Source organism: Chaetomium fimeti, assembly GCF_033439085.1.
Source record: "Chaetomium fimeti strain CBS 168.71 chromosome Unknown B0H64scaffold_10, whole genome shotgun sequence".
Classification (NCBI taxonomy): domain Eukaryota; kingdom Fungi; phylum Ascomycota; class Sordariomycetes; order Sordariales; family Chaetomiaceae; genus Chaetomium; species Chaetomium fimeti.
Window position 1 is genome coordinate 668283 of NW_026944338.1, and position 25072 is coordinate 693354.

Sequence of the window (25072 nt, forward strand, 5' to 3'; positions counted from 1 at the left end):
TTGAGTTTCTGGGATTTGACCATGTATATCTAGGTAGCAAATCCATTTTCAGCACCCTAAGGTGGCCTTGTGCCGCAGATTGTCGAGGGGGGTAATGACGAAGGGCTCGAGGACTGCAGTCTCGCGGTTGACCGCGTCTGTGCTACGACCGATTATCTGGACGAGAATGGATGTCGAAAGTGTGGAGGAACCCCCAGCGGATCAAGGCCGTCAATACCCGCGAGCTCTAGATGAGGGGGTAACGACAAGAGGGAAATGAGCAACGGAATATAAAGTGCCCGAGTGTCTATGGATATTGTAATACAGACACCGATCTTTTGGAATATGCGATTTGGTCGAGGTGTCGATCTCATGAAAGTGATTTAGAATTTCGGTGGACACTGATGCGTGAAAACGAGAGGAAGTAGTGAGTGCAAGGAATTAAATGATAAATCGGGGCTTCCCCGACGATGTTCCTTTCTTGTACTCTCGACTTCCTCCCTCCCTCCCTTTTCTTCACTCCGTGCTTGTGTCAGTAAACACGATGTCGAATTAAGCTTTAGCTCCCGGGAAGTTCTGGGCCCGCACCAGGGACCCTTGCTTGGTGAGGGGGAGGGGAGAAGAGATCGGGGAGTCGGAGCAGCCAGCTGAATTATGGATTAATTACCACCCCTTGGCACTTAACAGGGAATGCGACTTACGGCCTTACCCAGTATCCCCCCACGACCGGTGGTCATCGCCAACACTACCTTACCTTTCTCACTGGAATCGAGAGATGCCGGAGGCCGACGCCGGGTGAGACAAAGGACCGCTCTCCTCGCACTGATGATGAAATCCCCAACCGGAGACATTCCCGGATGTTAACACTCCCGCCCCAGACCGCCAGTCAACTCGGGGTGACCAGCAGTTGGTCAGCCAGCCACCTGCACTTAGTGCTTCGACTACGGCCGCAGTCTCGAATACCCCTCTGCAATAAAGTCCGATCTCCGGCAGCGATGCCGATCCGAGCTTGGCAGCAAGTCGGAACAAGAAGGGGAACATGATTAGGGTCGGTGCCGATTTCGGTAGGTACCTCCGTACCTTGGTGACCTGTCTTTCCGAGTCAGCCGAAACAATGGGCAGGTACCTACCCATTGTTGGTGTTCCGTTGGGCTTCAACGAGAAGCAATAAGGGAGGGAGGGACCAGTTGAAACGGAGCGTGGTGGGGTTCCGCTGCAGTCACTGCAGTCGCTGCAGCCGCTGCAGCCGCTGTTTGTGGTTGTATGGAACTCTATAAGAGACCGGCGCCTGCCGCTGCCTTTGGCCTTCCCTCCTCATACCCACAAACACCACAGCCAAGTTTGGGCAGCAATACAAGAGTGGCTCAGGCCCCAGGTAACACCCGACAAGAATCTAGCACACAAATCTCTCTACCTTCATACCAGGCCACCACTGAGCACCCGAATCCATCAGCATGGCCGACGCCACCTCCACCACCAGCCCCCCGGCGAAGCCGGCCGAGTCCGCCACCCCCCTCTCCAACCTCCACCAACCACAGCGCTTCATCACCACGCACAACGACTCGGGCAAAGCCATCGTGCACTCGCACAGCCCCTTCATGTGGTCGGCCTACGACGACCGCAACCTGGCCTTCGCGGTGCCCTACACGACGTCGACCTTCCCGCCCGACCTCAACAACGACGCGGACATCGCGGCGCACGAGGGGGTGACGGCGTCGGGCAAGCTGGGGCTGGTCAACCCACACGGCACGGTGCTGCGGTGCGTGGACTTTGCGCCCGGGTACGCGTGCGGCATGCACCGCACGCAGAGCCTCGACTACGGCATCGTCATGGAGGGCACCGTCGACATGGTGCTCGACAGCGGCGAGTGCCACACCCTCCGCCGCGGCGACGTCGCCGTCCAGCGCGCCACCCAGCACCAGTGGGTCAACCGCAGCGAGACGGAGTGGGTGCGCATGATGTTTGTGCTGCAGGATTGTAAGCGCTTGGTGGTGGCCGGCGAGGAGATGGGCGAGGATCTGGGGGAGAATAGTGGCCTGCCGCCGAGTGGGAATTCGGGGGCGTGAGGGGTGCTGGTGACACTGGGCTGTGAATGGCTGCCCCGGTTCCATGAAGGTTGGTGCCCTTGACTGCAATAGTTGGTGCGCCCAAGTGTTGGTTTCAACATACAAATGCTTCTAGAGTAGAACTAGATACTGAAAGAGTGGACTGGGCAATGCACCGGTTGGATAGTTACCCAAGTGCCTCAAGTCTCCAACCTACTAGGTCATCGCGAGCCGTAAGAATGACGCAACCCCTTCTACCGATATGCCTCGTCCCCAACTCACTCATTAAGGTATCAACGGGCGATAATGACCGTTTCACACCTCAGTGCGCCTCTTCGGCACGCTCCGTCACCCGCATCCATTGTTCCGAATGAAAGAACACGTTGTAGTTCGTCTCATGCCAGGGCCGCTTGGGATACAGAATCTCAAAGTCGAACCGTCGGAGCAACTAAATCGTACTGTCGTCAGCCTCAGACTCTCACCCGGCACTTAACACCTTATCCCGCGATCACGTACCTCAACATAAACCTTGTTCAGCTCCAAAAAGGCAACCGGTTTACCCGAGCACCCCCATCGGCCGTATCCGAACACGAGCTCTGTCGTCTGCACCATCTCCTGTCTCTTCTCCGGTGAGATGCCGATCCAACGCTCAGGCCGGAAGATGTCGGCATCGTCGCCAAAGATGTCCCGCCGGCGCATAATTCCCTGCGTGTTGTGTGCGATACGTGTGCCACCGGGAACGAAGATGCCGTCGATGGTGTCGCCTTCGGGTGGGACTTCTTTCATGAACAAGCCGGATATGGGGATTTGTATCCGCAGCCCCTCGTAGATGACGGCCTGCAACGGTTGTCAACATATTCTTTCTTTCTTGATACCAAGAGGCAAAGGGTGCTGACGGGGACTTACTTGCAGATACTCCAGTTTCTTAGCCTCTTCACCCGTGATTGGGCTTGAGATACGGCCTTCGGCCACGCCAGTGTCTATCTCCTTTTGGAGTTTTACATATGCGCGTCTGGTTGATGCAAGATGGAGCATGGTGCCGCGGATGGTTGTGGCGGTGGTGTCCGAACCGGCGACCAACTGGAAAGGTACCTCGATCTCGCACTCGCGCTGCGCAACCCCGTGGCGAACGAAGGCGCCGAGCATGTCCCTCTGGTCCTTAGCGTCAGGGCCGAACCGCTCTGCAACAACCTGCTCTGCGATGCTGGACAATGGTTAGATAAGAAGGACATGCTAGATAGAGAGAGAAGGAAACACTCACGCCAACATCTTGCCCATCCCCCCAGCATCCGTCTTCTTCGGCCCAACCAGCTTTACCAGCCACGGCTGCGTGAATAATCGTCCAAGAAACGGCACCTCGGCCATCAAGACCAGCAACGGAATCCCCTGCTCAGCCCCGTCAATCGCACCAAACACATCCGAATCAGTCTTCAAAAACCCAAACTCCTCCCCGTACGCAATCCTACTAATAGCATCCATCGTAAAATACTGCACCACCCTCGCCAAATCCACCCCCTTCGTCTCCCCCACCGAGCCCGTGCCAGTGCCCTCAACCACAGGAACGCACTTCCTCGCCAACAAGTCCACGAACTGCGCCAAGACGGCATCCACATCCGCCTCCAGCCCGGGGTTCTCCCTGCCGCCGTACCCAAACGCCATCTTCGCCTTCAACCGATCATGCGCCGCAACATCCCTCAGACTGAACAGCCCGACCCCGTACGGGTCCAGGCGCAGCGGCGAGTACCAGTCGCTGCGGCGGTAGGCGCTGCGGGCCGCGCCCATGCGCCGCACCTGCGCCGGGTCGTCGGTCAGCAGGTCGCGCGGGCCGATGCGCACCGTCCGGGTCGTGGTGGTCCCGTGCCGGGCGTTGAGCGGGCCGTACCGCGCCGCCTGCGCGCCGGCCCGCCAGGTCCGCAGCATCCAGAGGTAGGAGAATGAGGCGAGGCGCGGGCCGGGGAAGGCGCGCAGCTGGTGCCAGGAGTGGGCGTACCAGATGATTGTTAGGGTTGTGAGTGAGAGGAGGAGGAGGAGGGGGGTGATGTGGTGCGGGGTGAGGGTGGTTGCCCAGGCGAGGAGGGTGGAGGATGGGGCTTCGGGTGCCATTTTCCTTTCTTTCTTCTTTTTTTTTAAAAACTTTTTGGGGGGGGGGGGGGGGGGTTGTGTCCCTCGGAAGGTTCAGCTGGTGGTTCCAGTCCAGATGCTAGTTGTTGTTGCGAGGGGCGGATGAACTAAATACCTACCTAGGTATCAGATTGAGGGTTTGAGTTCAGAAGGGCGGAGAGGGTACGGCGAATGTTGGTTCTTGTCACCGGCAGGTTACGAACGGTCGAGATGGCCAAGATATGGCTATATGTCGGTGTTTATGTATTTTGACTCCCGCCGAGTTAATCACTACTTAAACGAGCTCTTCGCCCGATGACCGACCATTTCCGTGGTATCATTGTTCGGAACCGTGCATACTCGATGTCATCTTGGCGCGATGCGCTTCGTCAGCGCTATGGGTACGAATCCTTTTTGGGAAAACGAAGCGACGACATGCAAAAGGGCGGTGGTTCGGATATATTGTGTGTAAGCACAGTGCAACACTCCGTTGGTGATTAGGGACAACACGAAGGGTTTTGTGGCTCTCATGATGATGATCAAGGCGTTCGCTTTGAAATGCAGTTGTACGGGGCCACTGGGGCCAAAGCCAGGCCAGTACCAAGGCTAGAGACGGAGCCAAAGAAAGACAAGCCCGTCAACATGGGGAGCCTAGCCGTCACGGAAGATGTACCCGCCACACTAACCCTATGGTAACACTTGTGAACAATTAGGCCCAACATCCTCGTTTAGTGTCTGAGTTCTAATTAACCCCTATCTAAACCTCAACACGTCCCTCCGCGTCCCACTTCCCATTATACAATCGTTGGTGGGAGGTCAATATCAACAACCCAGGGAGGCTGCGGTCCATCTTCCTCGAACCTTGGCTGAACGGCGGCATTCACAAACAGGGTCGCCTTCCCAGGGGTTGTGGGATGATCGTCTCCGGCGCAGTGGCTTGTCTGTCGATAGCCCTGCGTAGCCAAGCGCCCAGCCAACGCCTCCTTCTCCCTAACCGTCTCGGCATCGTCCCACTTGCCCGGCCGCATCGTCGCAAGCGTTTCCACAACTACAGAGGCGTCGTTGTCGATGTCGGTGAAGTGGGACGGGTTCTCGCTGGGGGTGTCGCGCCACGCAACCACCTTTGCTCCCCACCCCTCGTGGATGTGCCCGAAGCAGTGGAGACGTGGTCGAGCCCTCGCAACGGCGGCAAATAGTTGGGCGCACCCGCCACGTTGTTTGGACGTTGTTTGGTCCAGCACTCCCTTGGGCGGCCCGTGGGTAATCACGATGTCGACGTCGGTGGTGATTGCGTAGTCGTGATCCTCCCTATGCCGGTACTGGAATCCCCAGTCGGCTTCCGCTGATGGGGTGAACGGGCTCGCGTAGACCGTCAATCGGGCACCGTTGCTAAGGTCAAAGTGATGGGTGCCTTCGTCCAAAAGGATGACGCCGTCATCATCGTCTAGGAGTTTACGGGCATCGCCATATCCACCGTACTCTCTGGCCATAACCTCGGGATCGATCGAAAAGAGGCGGTTGGCCTCTGTGGCCTTTTTCTGGTAGGCTAAGGTGTCGAGGGTAAAGTCGTGGTTCCCAGCAATGACGAGCTTCAGTGGTGCGTTGACACCACGAAGAAGAGCCAGCGACGCGCGGAATTCCTCCATCTTGGACCCGTCTGTTAAGTCACCACAGTGAATGGCCACGTCGACGGGGAGGTTTGGCGGGCACCATTCTTTAGCGTGGGTGTCGGCCAGAATGAAGAATCGGGTCTTGATATCCTGCACCATGGTCGTAATCGGATGCTGCGTGCTCGAAGATGGAGTTGGGTCACGGGATGTGTAGGTGATTGTTGAACGGAGGCAGCAAAAAGGTGGATGTAGAATGGGGAACTTAGGAACTGTGAGCAAAAAGGCGTGGGAAGGCGAGCTTATATAGGTAGGTAGGTACCCTCCCTCCAGTGCACAGACGGTGGCGGATGTTGGAACCTCGGTGAGGCTGTCGTCATTTTACCTACCGAGGTACCTAAGGAAAGTGGCCGACAAGTATTGATCAGCTATATTTACTACACCTGTGCGTAGCTACTCCCGGGGTGACAAAGGTATGCCATTCCATCTTGCCCTCGATGACGCCCATAAAATCCACAATTACCCCATTTATCCTCTTCAGTTTGGTATATTGTGTCTGCAGCTTGTTTTCTTCCCCTTCATGGCTGCTCGATGCGAGGCTCACCAAAACCAAATTATACAACCAAGGCGCAGCATTGTCATGCTCCGCGGCGTCTGGGTTCAGCAATGACGTCTAAGAGTTCCACCCACCAGTCAGCATTAAAGAGTCTCTCCATATAGTAACTAACAACCAAGGCAGAGAAACAGCAGCCTCTGCTGACAACGCACCATTGATGTGTTGGAGGGCGAGGAAGTAAAACAGCTGCTCCAACCTGGGGGAGCAAGTCCTTTTTCATGATACTCAGTGAGACATCGTCGCGCATGGCGTACCACGTATGCCGTGCAACTTCGGCCTCGGCGACCACGATAATCACGCACTGCTTGATCATGTCGATTATCTCGGGGTCATCGTTTCACGCGTCACCTGGTCGTATGTTGTCGACGTACCCGGATATGTTTGGACGGAAGTGTATCTCCTGGGTGAGCGTGTTCCCGAATGGCAACCTGAGAAACCGGCCGAGTCTTTGCCGGTTCCTCGAGGAAGTACCGCAGGCGCCGCTAGGGGTTGAAGGCAACCACAGCGGTCGAAGCTCGAAGTCTAGCTATAGACTATTGGTGTTTTGGTGATAGCAGAATGTCACTCCCGGTGTTGCAAGAGGAACCCTAACCCTTTGATTCGCCCTGTGAAGCAAAAAAACGACTCGGATACCGGGAGTCGAACCCGGGGCTGTTGAGAGAGCAGTCACTCCTGAGAAGTGAGAGTCAACGATGTTACCGCTACACCATACCCGACTGAGACGAGTGTGGTTCCGACCAACTGTTGGCATCCCCCGGCGGATCCCAGTCCTATATTCGGGTATCTGCCTTCCTGGGTTCCTTTCTCACGTTCAACCCCGTCCTGCTGGCGTCTTCCTCGCCGGCAATCTTCAAAACCAGCTCGAGAACATAATATACGGCGAGTGCTGCCTGAAACCTAAGTGACGTTTGTCTCTCTTGGTTGTGGGGGATTTGGGAATGACGCGGTTGCGTAGCGGACGTGCCCCGGGACGTTAAACGCAACTAACAACGACGAAACCAATGATGAAGGTTAAGGACGTTGTAGATTATCCATATTGTGGTAACAATGATACGTGTGGCATTCAATGTCGGTCCTCGATTCGATCATGCGCCCCGTCAATGCAGCACCTAAGGTATCTAATTAGTATGCCGAGCACTGATACAAACCAATAACGCCTTGCCAAAGCCGGGCACCTGTCTCATTAACTCTAGGGTGAAGTCTTTCGAGTATGGAATATATACGATACGAGGCGGAGGTGAGGAGAGCCGTGTTGGCACGCGGAAGGAGAAGAGAGCCGGAAGGAGATATATTAGAATAGAATAAAAATGCAGGGGATAAGGGAGCTCGACGCTGTCGGGAGCGCCTAAGGGTAGAGTACTTAGGTATGTGCGAGGTACATCTTTGTGTATCTCAGCACATCCGTATATGGTCAAGGCATCTAACGTGGATTTGGTTGGGTCTGGCGGGAAGCTGATCAGTGAGTTTTATAGCATGAAAGTAAAGTTTGGCACTCGGGAGGTACTCGTCGGGGCTTCAAAATCGCCGGTCCGACCACCCGCCAAGGCGGCTAGTCGGGTACGTTGATTCGGGTTACGACCATTGATTCGGGTCAAAACTCACATCTAAGAGGGAATATAACGAACTATAATAGTTTTTTATAAAAAAAAGTGAGAATTAGTAATTTAATATTAGATATATTAACCTAGTAACTTTTACTAAAGGAGAAGATAATAGTTATAATATAAAATCGGAATAGTTAATATTTTAGGAGCTGGGCTTAACTTATATATAACTACGAAATACTAAGATATAAGAGACCTCTATTTAAGTAGGCTTTACTTAGAAATCAGACTCCCTCTACCCTCTTCTCCTTAAATAAAAGTTACTAAACTAATATACCTAATATTAAATTACTAATTCTAACTTTTTTTTATAAAAAAGTATTATAGTTGGTTATACTCCCCCTTGGATGTGAGTTTGATCCGAATCAATGGTCATGACCCGAATCAACGTACCCGACTAGCCGCCTTGGCGGGTGGTCGGATCGCCGATTTTGAAGGCCCGACGAGTATTGCTGGTTGTGACGAACCTCGAACAGACCCGTCCTGTTAGGGTTCAGTATCGGTCGAAGGTAATCTTTCAAGGGTGCTTAGGTTCGGTGCAGCCAAAGGGTGCACAACAAAGACTTGTCTCAACAGTAGGCTCTCGAGCTTGTAGCGAACTGTAGTTGTGATTGCTAACTGGAGAACTCCCAGAGCTCTCCAGAACGAGTGACTATATACTGTCTAATTTCTGGGTGCTTAGTCTGCTCAGTTGCTGAGCACACTGAGCACACTGCTCACCCTGCTCAGTTGCTGAGCACACTGAGCACACTGAGCACACTGCTCACCCTGCTCAGTTGCTGAGCGCACTGAGCACACTGCTCATTGGTTATGTTAATGATTGGTCCGGGGCGCCCCGCGCCCCACTCCTGTGCTTCCAGCTCAGTGGTCGTGACACTGGTAGAAGGTTAATATGAGCGCGTGAAAGATACGAAAGCCGGGAGCGGCAAACGTATGTGCTGGAGGGATTTTCAAGTGAGTCTAACCAGTGGGTTGTGAAATGTATATAAATCCACTTCGTACTTCGTACACAGATCAGGATATACTTCTCGATCAGGCAGAAGAACTTTGGTGGTGGACCTCGCGGTGGTTGGTGACTGGTAACACGCGACGCCGGTTGTTACCCCTGGTAATCTTGGCATAATCCCGAGATCAACCATTCGTAAGTTAGCCGAGGTGGCGTTGTTCGCATTCCAACCTTGGAGAGACAAGGATTCGCGTGAAGGCTGAGTATGACGACCCAACCAACCAAACCTGTTGTCATCTGCACTCGACTGTCAGCTTAAACCCTTGAAATCTCGCTGGTTCGCAATTTTGACTGTGCCATCTCCGTGACCTGATTATTTGGAAACAGGGAAACACGCCCCCGGGATCCAACCTCGCCATGGTTCAAATCTTGAGCGTATCGAGTGTCGCTTGCCTCGCAGTGACTGCTTTGAGCGCAGTGATTGGGTACTTTGTCCTTCGCCTCAGCGCCAAACGTCGATTCTACCGTGGCCATGACATAGTATGTCCACACCTAACTTGAGACACTACCAACACTACTTGCACAAACCATATCGTCTGTCCGCTAATCATTTCCCTTCCTCCCGCAGCCCAAAGCGCCACATGACCCGCTCTGGGGGCACTTGAAGCTCCTCGGGGAATATACCAAAAAGGTGCCCGGTAGTTACGTACAGGCGCTATGGACACAAATGAAGCTAGACTTCAACCTCCCAGACATCTTCTACCTAGATCTGTGGCCCTTCGGCCCGGAATTCATCGTCTGCGCCAGTCCCGATGCAGCGGCAATGTTGACTACGGTAAATGCCTTTCCTCAGGCCGATCTTGTGGCCGAGTTCTTCGCCCCCACGATCGGATCGAGTTTCATCGAAGCCACAAACGGGGCGTTGTGGAAAGAGCTGCATCAAATGCTAGCTCCGGGATTGACACCCGGCGCCACCAGGACCTACCATGATCTTATCGTCGACGAAGCCAAGTCGCTTCATGATCGGGTTCGTCGCGTGGCAGCTTCCGGGGAGACCACCGACATGACCTACCAGGTTGGGCAGTATCCCTTCTCTATTATGTGGACAATCTTCTTTGGCGAAAGACCCGACCCAAACTCGGGCCTGTATGACGCCTTAAAACGACTGAACGACATTAGTGGCTCGACCGGACTCCCCCTCAACCCGATCACAAGATGGCAGGAGAAGAGGGAGCGGGCTGCGATTATAAGACGACTCGACAAAGAAATCGAGAAGGTGATTCACTCGCGGTTTGCGAAAGTCTCGTCACAGAAGCCTCTTCCTACCAGAGCCAACGCCAGTTGCCTCCTTGACCGGATGTTTCTGGACCAAGTGAAGGCCGGTCTACCCCTAGACAACCGCCTAATTAGGCTCGCTCAAGAAAAGTAAGATGCATTGCGGGCCCCAAGTTCGCATCGCAGCTAACAAGTACGATAGTGCCGAAGGCTTTCTCGTTGCCGGTTACAGCACAACGACGGACACGTCAAGCGTACGAATAAACCCGCCCCTTTTTGCCTACCAGTCACCCCCAAGCTAATATCTGTCTCAGTACGTGCTCATGCTTCTCTACTCGTTCCCCGAAGTTCTCCAAAAGGTCCGAGAGGAGCACGACCGGGTGTTCGGCAAGGACTTTGACGAGACGCTCCGCATCCTGAGAGAGGACCCGGGCAGCATCAACGATCTCCCCTACACGACAGCCGTAATCCAAGAAACGCTACGCATGTTCCCCATCGGCATGGTCGTCCGCGACCCGCCCCCCGGAATGTAAGCCCAACCCGCCATCGACCATCGACCATCGACCATCCACTATCCCCATACCCCCTTACCTCCCAACAACCACAACCACAACCCCCGCACCCAAACCAACCCTCCTAACCTCCCGTTCACAGGACCTCCTTCGAATACAAAGGCACCACCTACCCAGTCGGCCCGAACCACAGCTTCACCGTGCTCGCCCACGCCATGCACCACGACGCCACCGTCTTCGCCTCCCCCAAGACCTTCCAGCCCGAACGCTTCCTCCCCACCACCACCACCTATCCCTCCAACCCCTCCAACCCCTCCGAACCCTCCTTCCCGCGCAGCGGCTACCGGCCCTTCGAGCGCGGCCTGCGCTCCTGCATGGGCCAGGCGCTGGCCATGACCGAAATGAAGGTGGCGCTGGTGGTGCTGGCGCGGGGGTTTGATATGGAGCTGTGCGGGCATAACCCCGTGGAGGTGCCCAGGCTGGGGCATACGGATTTGGATATGGTGTTGGGGGATCATGCGTTTCAGGATTCGCGGTTTACGGCGGGGCCGAATGGGGAGGTGGAGATGAAGGTGAGGGTGGCGGTGGGGAGGGGGTGAGTTCGCTTTCGGTTGTTTGTTTGTTCATTTGTTTGTTTGTTTGTTTGTTGAGGGTTGGTGTGTGTGCGAGTGGATTTGGTCGCATTGGATACTTACTGGATGATGAGTGTGGTGTGGAAGGCTTAATTTCGGAGCTGGCAGGCGGTAAGATGTCAATCAGTAGCTGTATGTATATTCATGGATCCTGGAGTACCCCTTCCCAGGACCCTTCTTGGACTGGCGTTGTTAAAACTCCGACCGAATGTCCACTCTACGAGGTAGGAAGATAACGTAAGATTTGTCATTAGTACCACTTCTCTCCCATCTTCCGACTTGTCTCCTCTCACCACCCCATCCAGTGACGCGCCACTGGGTGTTAGGCAGAACCAAAACCGACGACTTGGTGATGGTGGTACATGTTGTTGGTTGTAAACATCGATGTATTTGTTCGAGTCCCTTCCGCTGACTGTTAGACGGATTAGTGGCCTTTGGGACGGCTGGGTTGTTAGTTCCTCTGGGGCTGAAACGATAGAAAGGGAAGGAAAGCACAATTAAGTGTTATGAGACCATGTAGGGCCTTTTTTAGGTGATTGTGAGAGAGAGAGAGAGACAGAAAGCCGTTGGGGCAACGGGTAATTATCGTACCTGCAATACACATAATACCTAACCACTGTATGCGTACGTGTAACAATGCCCAATCTTTCGCACCGAGCTCCGAGCTGCAAGTGGGTCCGCCAACAGCGAGCACTGACGTCGGCCCTGCCGCCGCCTGCCACTTTTGCAAATCGGCGCCAAACCACCAGAACAGAACAGTCCCACCACCAAGCTAAGCCAGCTGCAAATGTGAGGTTGTCGCCGACCATGTCGCTCACAACAGCACAGAGGGCACTCGTGCCCACCGTCCGGGCGGGCTTGTCTGCCTCGGCCCGCAACTCTCGAAACCTCCCACTCGCCGCCCTCGCATTATCGAACATCGCTGCATCATCACGAAGCGCATTCCACACCACACAACGCAATGCCCTCCCTAGCGGCATGGGCGGGGGGCTCATACCGCCGACCTACTTCCAGAAGCCGGCGTCGCTGCCCATGAACACGGTGGTCCGGTTCGTGCCGCAGCAGACGGCCTGGATCGTCGAGCGCATGGGCAAGTTCAACCGCATCCTGCAGCCCGGGCTGGCTGTCCTGATCCCCTTCCTCGACCGCATCGCCTACGTCAAGTCGCTCAAGGAGGTTGCCATCGAGATCCCCTCCCAGAGCGCCATCACCGCCGACAACGTCACCCTCGAGCTCGACGGCGTGCTCTACACCCGCGTGTTTGACGCCTACAAGGCCAGGTACGCACGCCCCCCCTCCCTACCCCTCCACCCTATTCCCCCCCATCAACGCACAAACTAACACCCCTTCCCCCCTCGCAGCTACGGCGTCGAAGACGCCGAGTACGCCATATCCCAACTCGCCCAAACCACGATGCGCTCCGAAATCGGCCAGCTCACGCTCGACCACGTGCTCAAAGAGCGCGCGGCGCTCAACACCAACATCACGCAAGCCATCAACGAAGCCGCCCAAGCATGGGGCGTGACCTGCCTGCGCTACGAGATCCGCGACATCCACGCGCCCAAGCCCGTCGTCGACGCCATGCACCGCCAGGTGACGGCGGAGCGCTCCAAGCGCGCCGAGATCCTCGACTCGGAGGGCCAGCGCCAGAGCGCCATCAACATTGCCGAGGGCCAGAAGCAGAGTGCCATTCTGGCTAGTGAGGCCGTGAGGGCCGAGAAGATCAATGGTGCGGCGGGTGAGGCCGAGGCGATTCTGCTGCGGGCGCGCGCGACGGCGGCCGGGATTGAGGCGGTTGCGCGGTCGATTGCGGATGGGAAGGATGCGGCGCAGGGGGCGGTCAGTTTGTCGGTCGCGGAGAAGTATGTGGATGCGTTTGGCAAGCTGGCCAAGGAGGGGACTGCTGTTGTTGTTCCTGGCAATGTGGGGGATATTGGTGGTATGATTGCTACTGCGCTGAGTGTCTATGGCAAGGTTGGCGATGCTCAGGCGAAGACCATGGCCAAGGATGCGTTGGCGAAGGGGGGTGTGATCGATGCCCAGGAGAAGGGGAATGCGTCGCCGGCGCCGGAGCAGACGACTGTTTAGGGGGCAGGCTAGATTCGGAGAGTCCGGGGCAACGGGAAGTGACAATTCATGGTGGGCAGTGGCTCGGGCAGGAGTTGAGAAGTGCAATTTATCGGCTGTACCATTACTTGTCCCAATTGGCATGGAGCTCTGGAGAAAAGAAAAGCGAGGGATGGCGTCAGATAGGCACCCTTTGAACCCACTCAGTGTATTCTAGCAAGCACGCAAAAAGTCCACACAAAATTCACCACATAATGCTCATTCACTCATCCCCTCTCACAAACCAAACTCCCCTCCCACCACATCCAACGCCTCCCTCACCAACCCCAACACCATCTCATCCCCCGCCGTCCCCGCCACCTGCACGGCACTCACCAGCAGCGGGTACAGCCGCAGCAGGTGCTTCCGCGCCTCGCTCTCCACGTTCGGCACCTCGGGAATAGCTTCCGGCTCGGAGCGCAGCGCCACCAAGCTGCGCAGCATGTGGGCGAGCTCCTTGCGCTGCGACAGCGGCTGCGGCATGCGCCCGCGGAGGGGCTGGTCGGCCACGTAGCCGCGCAGCGTCAGCGCGCAGCGCAGGATCAGGTACGGCGCCACGGTGCGGGCGAGCCGCACGTGCAGGCCGCGGGTCTGGGTGGGGGCAGACGCCGCTTCCGGCCTGGGCGGCGTCTCGTCGCCGTGGTCTTGCACGAGCGAGAACAGCTCGTCAAGGCATACCCGCCCCATGAGGCTCCGCTTGGTTGGGGTCGGGTCGATGGTGCGCCCGTCGCGCTTCTTGAAGAATGCGCCTAGCCCGACGGCGTCGTTGCCGCTGTTTCCGTAGATGATGGCCGCTTCGGCCGGGGCGGGGGTGTGGACGATCGACGTGCGGAACAGACCCTCGGCGTACGTCTTCCTCGTGTCGTCGAGGACAAACTCTGCACCGAGTGCTGGGATGATGAGGCCACGCAGTTGACGGAACGACGCAATGTCGAAGTCTTGGTCGTCCGTTATGCCCGCGGTTTCTGCGGCGGGCGCAGTCAGATCGGCGCTGATAATCCCGTTGGCCATGGAAATGATTATGCGCCAAATGTCCTGCAAAGTTTCCCGAGGCAGCTCTAACCCAGGGAGTCGAGGAAGCGATGCCTCGAGGACAGCCAGGGTTGACTGTGTCGCCACCCTCCACGGCTGGACCGACTTAGTGACGATCTTGAACCGGTACTTGAGGATGACGGGTTTGGCCAGGGCAGACAACGCGCTGGCGAACGCCCCCGTTTCGTAGACGTTCCTCTCCGAAGCATTGTGGACGATCAACGACTGGAGAATGGACATGCTCTCCTTGGACATGGCGACGTATGTGCGCTTCTCTGCTGCCTCGGCCGCGTTTTCCCGGGCGAATGCGAGAGAAACAAACTCGGCCACCTGCGCGACCATAGCGGATGGGACGCCATACAAGTCGGTGCGGACCATGCGGAAAACCTCGAGAATCTTGCCCTGCAGCGGCGTGACAAACTCGATATCGCTGGCGTATGCCCCGGGGGTTGCGTGTTGCATCGCGTCGCGGAGCAGCGTTAGCATCCGGCGCACTCGCTCGACGCTAAAGTCGGCTTGGATCAAGCCATAAAGCTTCAGAAGTGCTTCCACCCAGACCAGGAGACATTTCTGGTTGTCGGACGATTTGTCATCCTTGCCGTCTCCGGGAACGGGAATCCCCTGAGACCACAGGTCCCATGCCAGGTCAAGGCTCTCCTTGCCCACGGCAGCTTTTTCTTGTTCCGCGCAGGCGTGGAGAATATCCCGGACGGCGCCGTACGTGTCGGCGTTGATGTCAAGGATTTGGAGGCTCAGGAGAGCTCGGAAGTGGCCAATAAGGTCCCGCCATATCTCCGAGAAGCTTCGGTGCGCTGTGAGGGGCTGGAGATGGGATCCGAACAGGTCCGAAACTCCTTGAATTACGACGGTCGCCGTCTCTTTCCACTCGTCTTGGCCGCCATCCTTCGTAGACGGGCTGTCGACGGCGCGTAACTCGCGCTCGACGGACGAGAGGAGGCTGAAAATGACTACCTTCATGCAAACTGACCAGGCTTCTGGGCTCAGACTCTCACCGTATGCGGACATTATCCGCATCAATGTCTGGATGGCGCCTAGTTGGTTAGCTTAATCCGTAATCCAAGGGCCGCAACCCACTCACTGTTACGCAGCTCCAGTCTTTGGTCCGCCGCAACTGACGTGAGCCGGAGGAGAAGCAACATCCACAATGCCGCGGCTGAACCTTGTACGGAAGGTTGTGTGGCCAGTTTGACTAGCGACTGATCTCCCGAATCGGGGATCATGGCTTCTGTAATTAACATCGACTTGCTGTTGGCAGAAAGGAAATCTGAGATGGCCCAGAAGAAGGTGACAGTCTACAAATGTTAGCAGTGCCCACCGCATCTTGAAGATCGACTCACTGTCAATGCCACATTAAGCTCATCTTCCTGGGTGCAGAACTTGTACAGGGTATCGACGAGGTTGAGGAAACAGGCATTAGGTAGGGAAGGGAGAAAGTCGGAGCAAATTAGCTGCAGTGAAGCGAATGATGGGCGGATCAGCTTAACGGCGCGGGTATGCAGGACGGCAGCCCGTTGGGATACCCCGTCCTGTTTTACTTCGGTGCTGAGATTGCGTTCGATGAAAATGGTGTCGATAATCTCAAACGTCACCTCCCAGCCGCTGATGAGGGATTCGCCGCAGTTTTCGAGGAGACTCTTGAGCCCCTCGAGAATGATCTTGTGGATGTCGACGTCGATGGCATGTCTTGTGATGGAGACATGGCGCTCGGGTCCCTGAAGAGGAAGAAGAGAGTCACGGAAGGCTTCAAGGAGGCGCCTCTGTATCGGGCCCCGTACTTCTTCTGACTGGGACGAGACGGCATTTGCTTCCTCGAGAAGAATGCGGACCAGCGTCTCCGCCGCTCGTGCTCTAACGGGAGCAGTATTGGACACCGAAGTCATAGCGTTAATGAGCTCATCGACCAGAGGCGCCCAGCCTGATACGTGTGGCTCGTATGCTAACATTCTCTCGATATTGATGGAAGCAAGGTCGCCAAGTTTAGACAGGGCAAACTGGTTCTCTTGGTTTGGTGTGGGTTGTGACGGCGCCGAAATGCTCATGACGCGTTTAGTAGAAAGTGAGGGTGCCTTTAGGCCCGCGGTAGAGGGGGGTGATTGTGGGCGACTGCTCGCCTCTGAAGGGGGTTCGACATGCTCGAGCAGGTTGCATACGGCTCCGACGATCTCGACAAAGGAGGGATTCGGAAAGTCAACGGTGCTCTCAAAAAGCCGCGAGGCCGCCGTCTCGACGGCTCGAATCTCGGTGCCGAAATTCGCAAGGAGGGTACTGGCCTCCTGTTCCGCTTGGGGATCGGGCCCCTTGGCCGCTATGGGTGTCCTTCCGGCAACCTTACCGGACGAGAACATGACAAAGTCAGCCCGCTGCAGAGTCTCGAGAACAATGCTCCAAGACGATGCGAGTGTCGGACCCAGGGCGATACCGAGGTTTAGGAGTGCCCTCAGGCATAGCAGATTCCTGGTATTGAGGGTGGCGCCACTAGCATCCATTGATGGCTGCCTCTGCTTCTCGGCCCCTAGCAACGATGGACTAACAAGACTTTCGACGCTTAACAACCCACGAGCGTTGCTAAAAAGGTTGCCAGGCCCCTCCGTGGCTGATGGACTCGGTGGGGCGCGGTTAGGGCCAGTGTTCATGCACGCGGTCAACACATTGGGCGGCACGGCGGCTTTGCCCAGAGTCGTCAGGAAAGCATCCCGGGGAGTCGCGAGCTGCAGCAGGCCGGCGACATGCGCAAATTTCTGGAATGCTCGTACCAGGCCGTGGTAGTATTCCGAGTCTAGGGCAGCGTAGAGAAAGGTGGAACATGTTGCGAGGATAGCGGGCCAGCACCCGTCGATGAAGGCAGCGCAAACCCTGATTTCGGCGTACAGGGGGTGACTCTCTAGTGTCAACGGGTTTACCGGGACTGGATTCCGCTTGAACGATGAAGACCGTTCTAACTTATCGGGGGTTTCGTCTAGCTGAGAGGCGGGTGAATCGCGTCCCGCTTCTGGTTTCGGGCCTCGTTTCCTCCTCCCTTCGCTCGCGACGGTCAAGGGCAGGATGAACTTTGCGAGACCCTCGGATAGTGACGTGATGCACGACAGAGTAAGGCTGTAAACATACGACTCCGGTATGGTTGGGGCGTCCGTCTTGTCGAGTTGGTCAATGCAGGGAACCCGCATGGTGCTCCATTGGCTGCTGATACCCGTGCTGTGGCCGTCAGAGCTTACCGAACCCGAAATTATACCGGTCACTCCGCTCGCCTCGAGCATAACTTGATCGGTTGACGGGCCCGTGTTGGAACTGGCAACGGGAATGGTGGACTGATGGCCCAAGCCAATGACCGCTGGCTTCTCCGTACTTACACGAACGAAGGTGGCGGTAAGATTCTTCAAGATACTCTTTTGACCTTCCTCGCCATCGTAAAGCATGAAGATGCGCCGGAGTAACGCGTGCTCGGCAAAGATGCCCCTGAATACCTCCATACATAGAGCGCGCTTCCATAGAGTGTTATCTTGGTCAAGAAGCTGAGTCAAAATCTCCAGTGCGTCCCCACTCTCGGATGGGAGGATGGAGAGGTGGCGGCGGAGGAGCGTGTACAGGATACGCACAAGGCGAACGCTGGTTGCAAAGTTTGGCCTGCCGCGCAGGGCACTGATAATAAAAGGCATTACTCTCGCCCGTAGAATGTTTGCTTGCTCGGCATGGGTGGTGAAGATAGCGGCGTGGTTCGTCAAGACGGATTCTATCAACTCGAGACCGAACGTCTGAGGAAGGCCAGAAACACGGAGGTATTCGGGCCTCTGACCTTCAGTGAGGAGGCAGATGTCGTTAAAGACCTGGATGGATTAGCTAGCGCCCAAAGATCCGGGACAATGGGTGGCGTTACCCTATATGCATCCATGGTCGCAGCCTTGAGCGGGAGGGTGCCATCCTGGACAGGAACCTCACCAACAACAGGGGAGTCGCCGCCAGATCCTAGGGTTGTGTTAGCATACCATTGTGCCTGGCAATTAGAAGGTAGAAGAGCTACTCACTATCCTCAGCAACGACCTTGTCAAAGACAGAGACTACCAGCTGCTGCAGCGTAGCAGCCGATGTGTTGTTGACAATAGCATTTTTGCTAGACTGTAGGATGAAGCAGACATTCAAGGCTGTGACGAGAAGCTCGCCTTTTACATCGGCGGAGTAGTTGGAGAGCAAGGCGGGGAGTGCCTGGAGGATCTTGAGTTGAACGTCGAGGCCGGCCGAGGTCGCCTGCTGCAGTGCCTCGAGGACTTGGCTCAACCGGGACCTCGGCAGTGCTCGAGATACAATGAGCCGCTGTAAACAAACAATGGCAATCCCCGTGAACTTGACATTTTTGGTGCCGCAGGCGATAATGAAGGGGTTGACAAAGTTCGGGCGTTGGGCAAGTTCTGGCACTGTGTGAGCTGGGTGCATGCGTTGAGTGGCAGCTTGGGAAATACAACACACCCTCAGAAGTCTGAGCTTCAGATGATGTCCTTAGACTTTTTAGTTCATCTAAAGACTTCTCAGTAGCCTATTATAATTGTCAGTTTTACCGATGAGGCGCAAAAGGGCGATGTGGTCCTGGGTTCAACAGTTCAACGGGGCAGGTGGGCAGTGTGCGCAACGAGATTGAGAGTGAGGTGGCTGACCTGGCGCAAGTCGTTGTGCTTGCGTTTGCTCTCTTGGATGAGGTTGGCGAGCTCCGACGCCAAAAGCTGGGCCGTCATATTCGTATCCCATGAAACATAAATGTGGAGTTAGTCACCGCATTACTATTCCGAATACGTGGTCTGAGTCCAGTTTGAGAGAGGCGCGGATGTGCTATGCGTTTGTGAACGGCGCTGGTCGTTGGTTGTCGGTTGTGAGATGAGAACGGACCTTCTTCGCCTGCTGTTCCTTGAAGCTCCATCTGGCCTGTCACCCTGAGACTGACCCACCTGAGCCACCCCAAGCCAAGCTTGTACCTTGATGACTAAGAGTGGCAGAAGACCTCACCGCCCTTTAACCCCTCTATCCATGCCTGACCTGCGAGCCTGGATGGCCACCCATGACATGGGTCCCCGCACCCCTCCTCGGAGCCCCCGTGCCCCTCGATTGCCCAACGGTTCCAAGGTTTCATTCATTACTTTCCATCCGCCTTGTTATTCCGGGCTGCGCAGATCGCCTTCCACCGCCTAATTTGTCTTTCTCACCACACTCTCGGCACATATCCGCAACACGCATCACGATGGCCGCGCAAGTTCCACGGAACTTCAAGCTCCTTGCCGAGCTGGAGAAAGGCGAGAAGGGCATGGGCGCAGGTGGGTTTCCTTGGCTATCGCAGCCTTAGCCTCGCCGTGCTCTTGGTCCCGGACTACAAATGCGCTTGCTGACAACCGCCTTGGTCGGCATTTAGGAGCGTGCTCGTACGGTTTGGAGGATCCCGAGGACATCTACATGACACATTGGCGAGGAACTATTTGGGGCCCTCCTCACGTACGCGCTGCGCCTGTCGACCATTCCATAATTGCCCACCAGAAGCAAGGCTAACCGCTTCACAACGTAGGGTCAACACGAGAACCGCATCTACGAGCTCAAGATGGAGTGCGGCCCCAACTACCCCCGCGAACCACCCGAGATCAACTTCGTCAGCCAAATTAATCTTCCCGGCGTGAACCCGACGGACGGCAAGGTGGACAAGAACGCCGTCGGCATTCTGCGAGACTGGACGAGGATTGCGGCCGAGCTTGCCAAGAATGCGCGGCCGAAGGAGGACCCCCTCAGTCTTGAGTCGGCGCTGATCGCGATACGGAAGTAAGCAGACTCTGCACTCTGCTTGGTATTTCTGCGGAAACCCGGACGCTGACGTCGCCGCAGGTTTATGGACGAAAACAAGAAGCTCCCGCAACCCCCCGAGGGGTCCAAGTACGAAATGTATAAATGAGCAGCGAGGCAAGGGAACTACACAAGCGGGATGCTGCGTAACAAAGACGTCGATTTTGATACGCCAGTAATGGCCGTAGCGGACGGCAAAGCGGTGCAGATGGGCCGACGAGGTTAGACACCGCCAGGACTACCTGACTACCCACGACCAGCACCACCGTTATTACCACAACACATAGTAGCTCTAGCCACTGCTCCTATATCTAACAAACTACCTATTCTGCTAACTGATGTGATTGGGACTGCCGCTGGTGGCCGTTTGATAGGCTCAAGTGACTCTGTGAAGCGGGCTTGTCTGCGTTGGAAATCCAACAGCCAGAGTAGAGATACTTTGAAACAGCGGTCTAACTGTAGTACAAGGTGTCATTTCCAGGCCGACGATAAGGCTACCGGCGCGTTCATCGCGCTGTAGCACTGGCTGCGGGGCGTCCTATTGCAGGACGCTGTGTTCTTGATGGTAAAGTACCCAGCGCATACTGTGTTCCGAGATTCAGTGTTCTGGTCGCCCCAGCTCAACGACTTTACTATCAGGGCCAGGGGTGCTGTACAGGAAAGCTTTGAGGACGATCGCATCACACGACTAGCCGCGGATGCGCTCCCACGTATGATTCGCACCGCCGTCAGGGACCTTTATTAGCTCTCGCGCCACGGGTTCGCTATGATGCCCGCTGATGACGAGCTTGAGAAGCAGTGGAGCTCGCAATGGCTCCGCAGCAAGAGACAGCTGTTCTCTGTACGGAAGGTGGTCATGGACGAGGTCGTCAGGCTCTCTAGCGTCCGACCGTAACCAGAGGAGGACCTAGTCCGGGAGGTCGAGAAGTAGCGCGTGGGGCCCAGCAATCTCTCGCTGTGTTCCGTTGAAAAGAAGCTGAAGGTGACCCGCAAGCCGTAGACGCCATTCATCTAGCTATCGGACCGCATATAACCAGTTCTAGTTCCTTAGAATCCATATGTACATGTGTATGTACAGTACAGTACATGCATGTGGATAGGTATGTTGTGGGAGGCCGCCCCTCTAATTGGCACTGTTGGCTCGGTACCCTGGATACCTAATTGCCTCGGTCTCCAACTCCCACCAACGAGGCACGGCCTTGGATTACACCGCTATTTGGCCACTTAGGATTACATATACAGTGACTCCCGTAGCCTTTCTACTCCCGGTCCCCGCTGTTTTGTCAATGATATCTACTGTACCGCCCTGGCTTAACCTCCCTCCGCACCTTGCATACCCACTCACTTCTTCCTTCCCTCAGGTATAGGGCAATTGCCAACATAGCCCTGCCTAAATATCTTTATTGAATCACGCTCCCGCCTTGACGATGGCGGCCCCAAACGCGAAACCGGAACAGCTACCAGTTGAGGCACTCAAGCCCCCTCATCGCGAAATCCTCATCCGTGCCGTCACCAAAGTGTTGTCAAGCCCGCTCGCGAAGGAAACATATGCACAGATCGTCGATGGGCTTCCCTTATCCCATGTCGCCAAGGATTGTTACCGGATCGACCTCTCCCCTCACCACCCACTGCTCGACGAACACAAAGAATTGTGTCCTGGTGTACTCGAGGAAGCTGAGAAGATGTGTTCCAGTTTTGATACTACCACTTTGCTCATGCCTTCAAAAGTAAGTGGAGAACCTAGATCGGAAATATCCCTCTAACACCATGCTGATGACCTATCTGGCTTCTAGCTCGTTCGTGACTACGAATCCGCCACTCCAGGATCCTCCAGCTTTTCTGTCACGCTCATCGAGCTTGTTGCCAGGGCCGTACATCAGATCGCTGCTTGGCTCTACTTGCAAGATACAAGCCGACATAAGGACGACACGCTGGGCAGGTGGCGTCCCTCGGAGAAAGCCAGGCCTTTCTATCCTCGCACCTTTCCCACCACTCTCTTTTGCCACCCATGGTATCGCGACTACGGCCAATACCCGAACGGCGTGGCCGACAGTGTTGGATACTGGGCCGAGGCTCGGGTTCTCGGTGGAGTTGTCCTCTTTGACAGACGTGACCCGGAGTCTGTGGAAGATGTAGCGGTAAGCACTAGTCTCAAATGTTGTTTGTTGCGGGTAAAATGCCACAGGCTGACTTGTCTATGCTAGCCGGACGCGGTGTATATTCATGCCGATAGGTTTGATGTCATATACCGCATTTGCCGTCTTCTTGACAATCAAATAAGCGACCTTACTGAGTTCCTCCTCTCCGATACCACGATACCGCCGCACTGTCCGCTCCCAGTCCTTCCCAGTCAGGCCAATCGCCAGCGGGTCGATCCCGAGCAAGCGATTGAAACTACAGGAATCTACCGGGATCCCTGGGAACGCCAGGTCCGCCCACTGGATTCCGGAGACGGGGATCAGCGGCTGAAAGACGTCGTGGATGAATTCAATTACCTTTCCCGTCAAGACTACAGAGAGGCAAGGGTGCGCGCTGAGAGGGAGCACACGAAGTTGTTTCTCGAGTATGTTCGCCGGAAAGGACCAAGCAATCAGCAACCGGGAGACTCTGGCGGTCAGCACTAGGGGGTTTTCTTATCGTTTTTGCTTCCGGGACGAAGTTGGAAGTTACCTAGGTACCTCTATATTTGCTGCGTTGTAACAAACGCGGACAATTTGCTATAATTACACTTAAAGAGTTGATTACGGTAAATCTCCCGGGAATTAGACAGCCTGGATTTCCCTTCGGTGGCGATCAAGACACAGCCCGAGTTCTTTGTCCATACATTACTAATACGAGAGCATTTGAAGTGCTACTTGCTCATTAACAAGAGAATAGCCTCGTTCTCTCGTGGATTCTTCAATTGTGTGTGTCGGAGATGCTTCGTTATGTCCCTAGGGGAGTGGAATTGGTAGAGAGCCCGGGAGGGTAGGACCTGCGTTGTCCTCACTGAGGAGCGGGCCTTCCTTGCGCTGGCACGCCAAAAAAAGTCGCCCCCGAAAGGAAAGCAAGAAGTCAGGCAAAAGGAACATATAAAGAGGAATCAAGAAAGATGAATAAAATAAAATAAAGAGGGTAAAATAATAGTAAATGGAGTAAACCCAGTCTCTTTGGGCTTCACGATGGCTTTCGTTTTGTTCCTCCAGTCGAAGACCCCAACTTTCCATGCACTTGGAGTTCGGCCTTTTTTGTCCATGACGTGGGCCTGAATTGTGCTCCACTCACTCAGTGAACCCCCCATGTCATGGACCCGCCGTCCCGGAACCATCGACCCACCACGTTTGTTTAACGGGAGCGTCCTGCAACCTTAAAATTCGTTCGAGTTGCACCTCCTCCAATGTCGCATCACTCAGCTCAATTAGGCGCGGCATTCCCACCACTAGATGAATGCCGTCACTCTTCGTGCCCGCCCGCTCCTCGCGGCACCGGATAGCATGTGAGTCAGACATCACAGTACCCTAAATTCAGATCCCACGACCTCCATCCTCCTAACCACAATGCTCGCCCTTCCCAGGCTTCGCTCTTTACCGTTCCCTCCTCCGCCAAGGCCTGCGCGTGCCCCTCCCCGATGAGCTATCGACCGCCTCACCCCTCGGCCCCGCCAACCCGATCCAAACCCTCATCCGCAACGCCTTCCACCGCAACAAGCGCGACACCTCCCCCCGCCTCGTCGTATCCGCCCTCAAAAACGGCTACCGCTACCTGACCCTCCTCTCGCGCGCCGCCGACGCCACCAGCCCCGAGCACGCCTCGGCGCTCACCTTCCTGCGCGAGAACCAGGCGCGCGTGGTCGACGTCAAAGCCAAAGCGGCCGACGCCGCCGCCAAGCGCATCTCGACCGCGCCCATCGCCGACCGCACGCCGCTGCTGAAGCGCGTGTCGGCCGACGGCGAGCCCCCCGTCTACGAGCCCGCCGCCCCCCCGCGACCGCTCGAGGCCTTCAAGACGGGCGTGCGCAAGCCGCCCACCCTGGCCGCGGCCTCGGGCGTGCCCTTCCTGCGCTTCTGGAAACCCCAGCCGCGCTTCCTGGAGCGGGTCGTGCGCCAGAAGTCGCAGCGCCGCGCGAAGCGGATTGCCAGGATACTGGAGATGCAGGGGGGCGAGGAGATGGATAGTGTGGTGGAGGAGGATCAGTGGGAGATGTTGGTGGCGAAGATGTTGGCGGAGGAGAAGGGGGTTAAGAGCGGGGACGCCGGGCCGACGAGGGAGGCGACGTACAAGCAGACGCTGTGCGATGCGGTGTCGTACTTGGCGGATATCGCTGAGAAGGAGAGGGTTGATCTTATGGCGAGGGGTGAGGCCATGTGGAAGATTGTGTTGACAGAGCAGGAGATGGCTTTGCAGGAGGAAAAGGACAGGCTTGCGCGGGAGGGGATGGAGGGAGAGGAGCCGCAACTCAGGGTGTGGAAGCGCCCGGTGCATAAGAGAGTGCCTAGGGTGGACCCGACAGACAAAAATGAGGGGGTGGAAAAGCTGAAGCTGAGCATCAGGCGGGTGCGAGTGGGCAAAGCAAGTCCCGGGCCTGGTTCTAGTGAAGGGGCACGGAAACAAACAGGGCCAACTCGGCAGTCGACGGAGACTGGAGCATCAACAGACACTGGACCGTCAACCGGAGTCGATTAGGCAACCGGGACCAAGCCATCAGATCAATCTTAATCTCGCCGACTCTTACAGCCATACAACCAGACGGCGGTAGAAGAGGGTTCGAGGGAAGGCGCCGAAGGAGTGCATTGCCTGCAATCGAAACATA

At 56.0% G+C, this 25072-nt stretch overlaps 9 protein-coding genes and 1 non-coding gene across 10 annotated transcripts; 6 read left to right on the top strand and 4 right to left on the bottom strand.

The window, feature by feature from the left end:
* Positions 1-1433: 1433 nt before the first annotated feature.
* B0H64DRAFT_378080 (uncharacterized protein) lies at positions 1434-2045 on the top strand (the record flags this gene model as incomplete). Its single annotated transcript, XM_062802564.1, has 1 exon — positions 1434-2045. One exon carries the CDS (start codon positions 1434-1436, stop codon positions 2043-2045), a length of 612 nt encoding a protein of 203 aa, XP_062654847.1.
* Positions 2046-2218: 173 nt separating this feature from the next.
* Positions 2219-4163, bottom strand: B0H64DRAFT_451004 (cytochrome P450). The gene is made up of 4 exons (XM_062807149.1): positions 3286-4163; positions 2931-3228; positions 2541-2861; positions 2219-2472 (listed from the first exon to the last, which is right to left on the bottom strand). Exons 1-4 carry the CDS (start codon positions 4125-4127, stop codon positions 2347-2349), a joined length of 1587 nt encoding a protein of 528 aa, XP_062654848.1. The 5' UTR covers positions 4128-4163; the 3' UTR covers positions 2219-2346.
* Positions 4164-4918: 755 nt separating this feature from the next.
* B0H64DRAFT_451008 (Metallo-dependent phosphatase-like protein) lies at positions 4919-5893 on the bottom strand (the record flags this gene model as incomplete). Its single annotated transcript, XM_062807150.1, has 1 exon — positions 4919-5893. One exon carries the CDS (start codon positions 5891-5893, stop codon positions 4919-4921), a length of 975 nt encoding a protein of 324 aa, XP_062654849.1.
* A 1078-nt stretch (positions 5894-6971) lies between these two features.
* B0H64DRAFT_t165 lies at positions 6972-7063 on the bottom strand. Its single transcript has one exon. It is a non-coding gene; the product is annotated as a tRNA-Glu (tRNA).
* Positions 7064-9148: 2085 nt separating this feature from the next.
* On the top strand, positions 9149-11402 carry B0H64DRAFT_410410 (cytochrome P450). Its single transcript, XM_062804788.1, has 6 exons — positions 9149-9437; positions 9526-10322; positions 10375-10426; positions 10487-10701; positions 10827-11327; positions 11380-11402. The coding sequence occupies exons 1-5, from the start codon at positions 9315-9317 to the stop codon at positions 11281-11283; spliced, it is 1644 nt and encodes a 547-aa protein (XP_062654850.1). The 5' UTR covers positions 9149-9314; the 3' UTR covers positions 11284-11327; positions 11380-11402.
* An 892-nt stretch (positions 11403-12294) lies between these two features.
* Positions 12295-13404, top strand: B0H64DRAFT_331122 (uncharacterized protein; the record flags this gene model as incomplete). The annotated part of the gene is made up of 2 exons (XM_062800983.1): positions 12295-12596; positions 12678-13404. The coding sequence occupies 2 exons, from the start codon at positions 12295-12297 to the stop codon at positions 13402-13404; spliced, it is 1029 nt and encodes a 342-aa protein (XP_062654851.1).
* A 255-nt stretch (positions 13405-13659) lies between these two features.
* B0H64DRAFT_367410 (uncharacterized protein) lies at positions 13660-19352 on the bottom strand (the record flags this gene model as incomplete). Its single annotated transcript, XM_062801950.1, has 7 exons — positions 19119-19352; positions 18934-19000; positions 18495-18875; positions 18347-18435; positions 15813-18296; positions 15554-15767; positions 13660-15506 (listed from the first exon to the last, which is right to left on the bottom strand). The coding sequence occupies exons 1-7, from the start codon at positions 19194-19196 to the stop codon at positions 13660-13662; spliced, it is 5160 nt and encodes a 1719-aa protein (XP_062654852.1). The 5' UTR covers positions 19197-19352.
* A 178-nt stretch (positions 19353-19530) lies between these two features.
* Positions 19531-20622, top strand: B0H64DRAFT_410416 (ubiquitin-conjugating enzyme/RWD-like protein). Its single transcript, XM_062804789.1, has 4 exons — positions 19531-19769; positions 19865-19944; positions 20015-20262; positions 20326-20622. Exons 1-4 carry the CDS (start codon positions 19697-19699, stop codon positions 20390-20392), a joined length of 468 nt encoding a protein of 155 aa, XP_062654853.1. The 5' UTR covers positions 19531-19696; the 3' UTR covers positions 20393-20622.
* A 1088-nt stretch (positions 20623-21710) lies between these two features.
* On the top strand, positions 21711-22487 carry B0H64DRAFT_331067 (uncharacterized protein; the record flags this gene model as incomplete). The annotated part of the gene is made up of 2 exons (XM_062800977.1): positions 21711-22010; positions 22077-22487. 2 exons carry the CDS (start codon positions 21711-21713, stop codon positions 22485-22487), a joined length of 711 nt encoding a protein of 236 aa, XP_062654854.1.
* Positions 22488-23709: 1222 nt separating this feature from the next.
* On the top strand, positions 23710-24945 carry B0H64DRAFT_446570 (uncharacterized protein; the record flags this gene model as incomplete). The annotated part of the gene is made up of 2 exons (XM_062806924.1): positions 23710-23758; positions 23837-24945. The coding sequence occupies 2 exons, from the start codon at positions 23710-23712 to the stop codon at positions 24943-24945; spliced, it is 1158 nt and encodes a 385-aa protein (XP_062654855.1).
* Between the last annotated feature and the right edge of the window lie 127 nt (positions 24946-25072).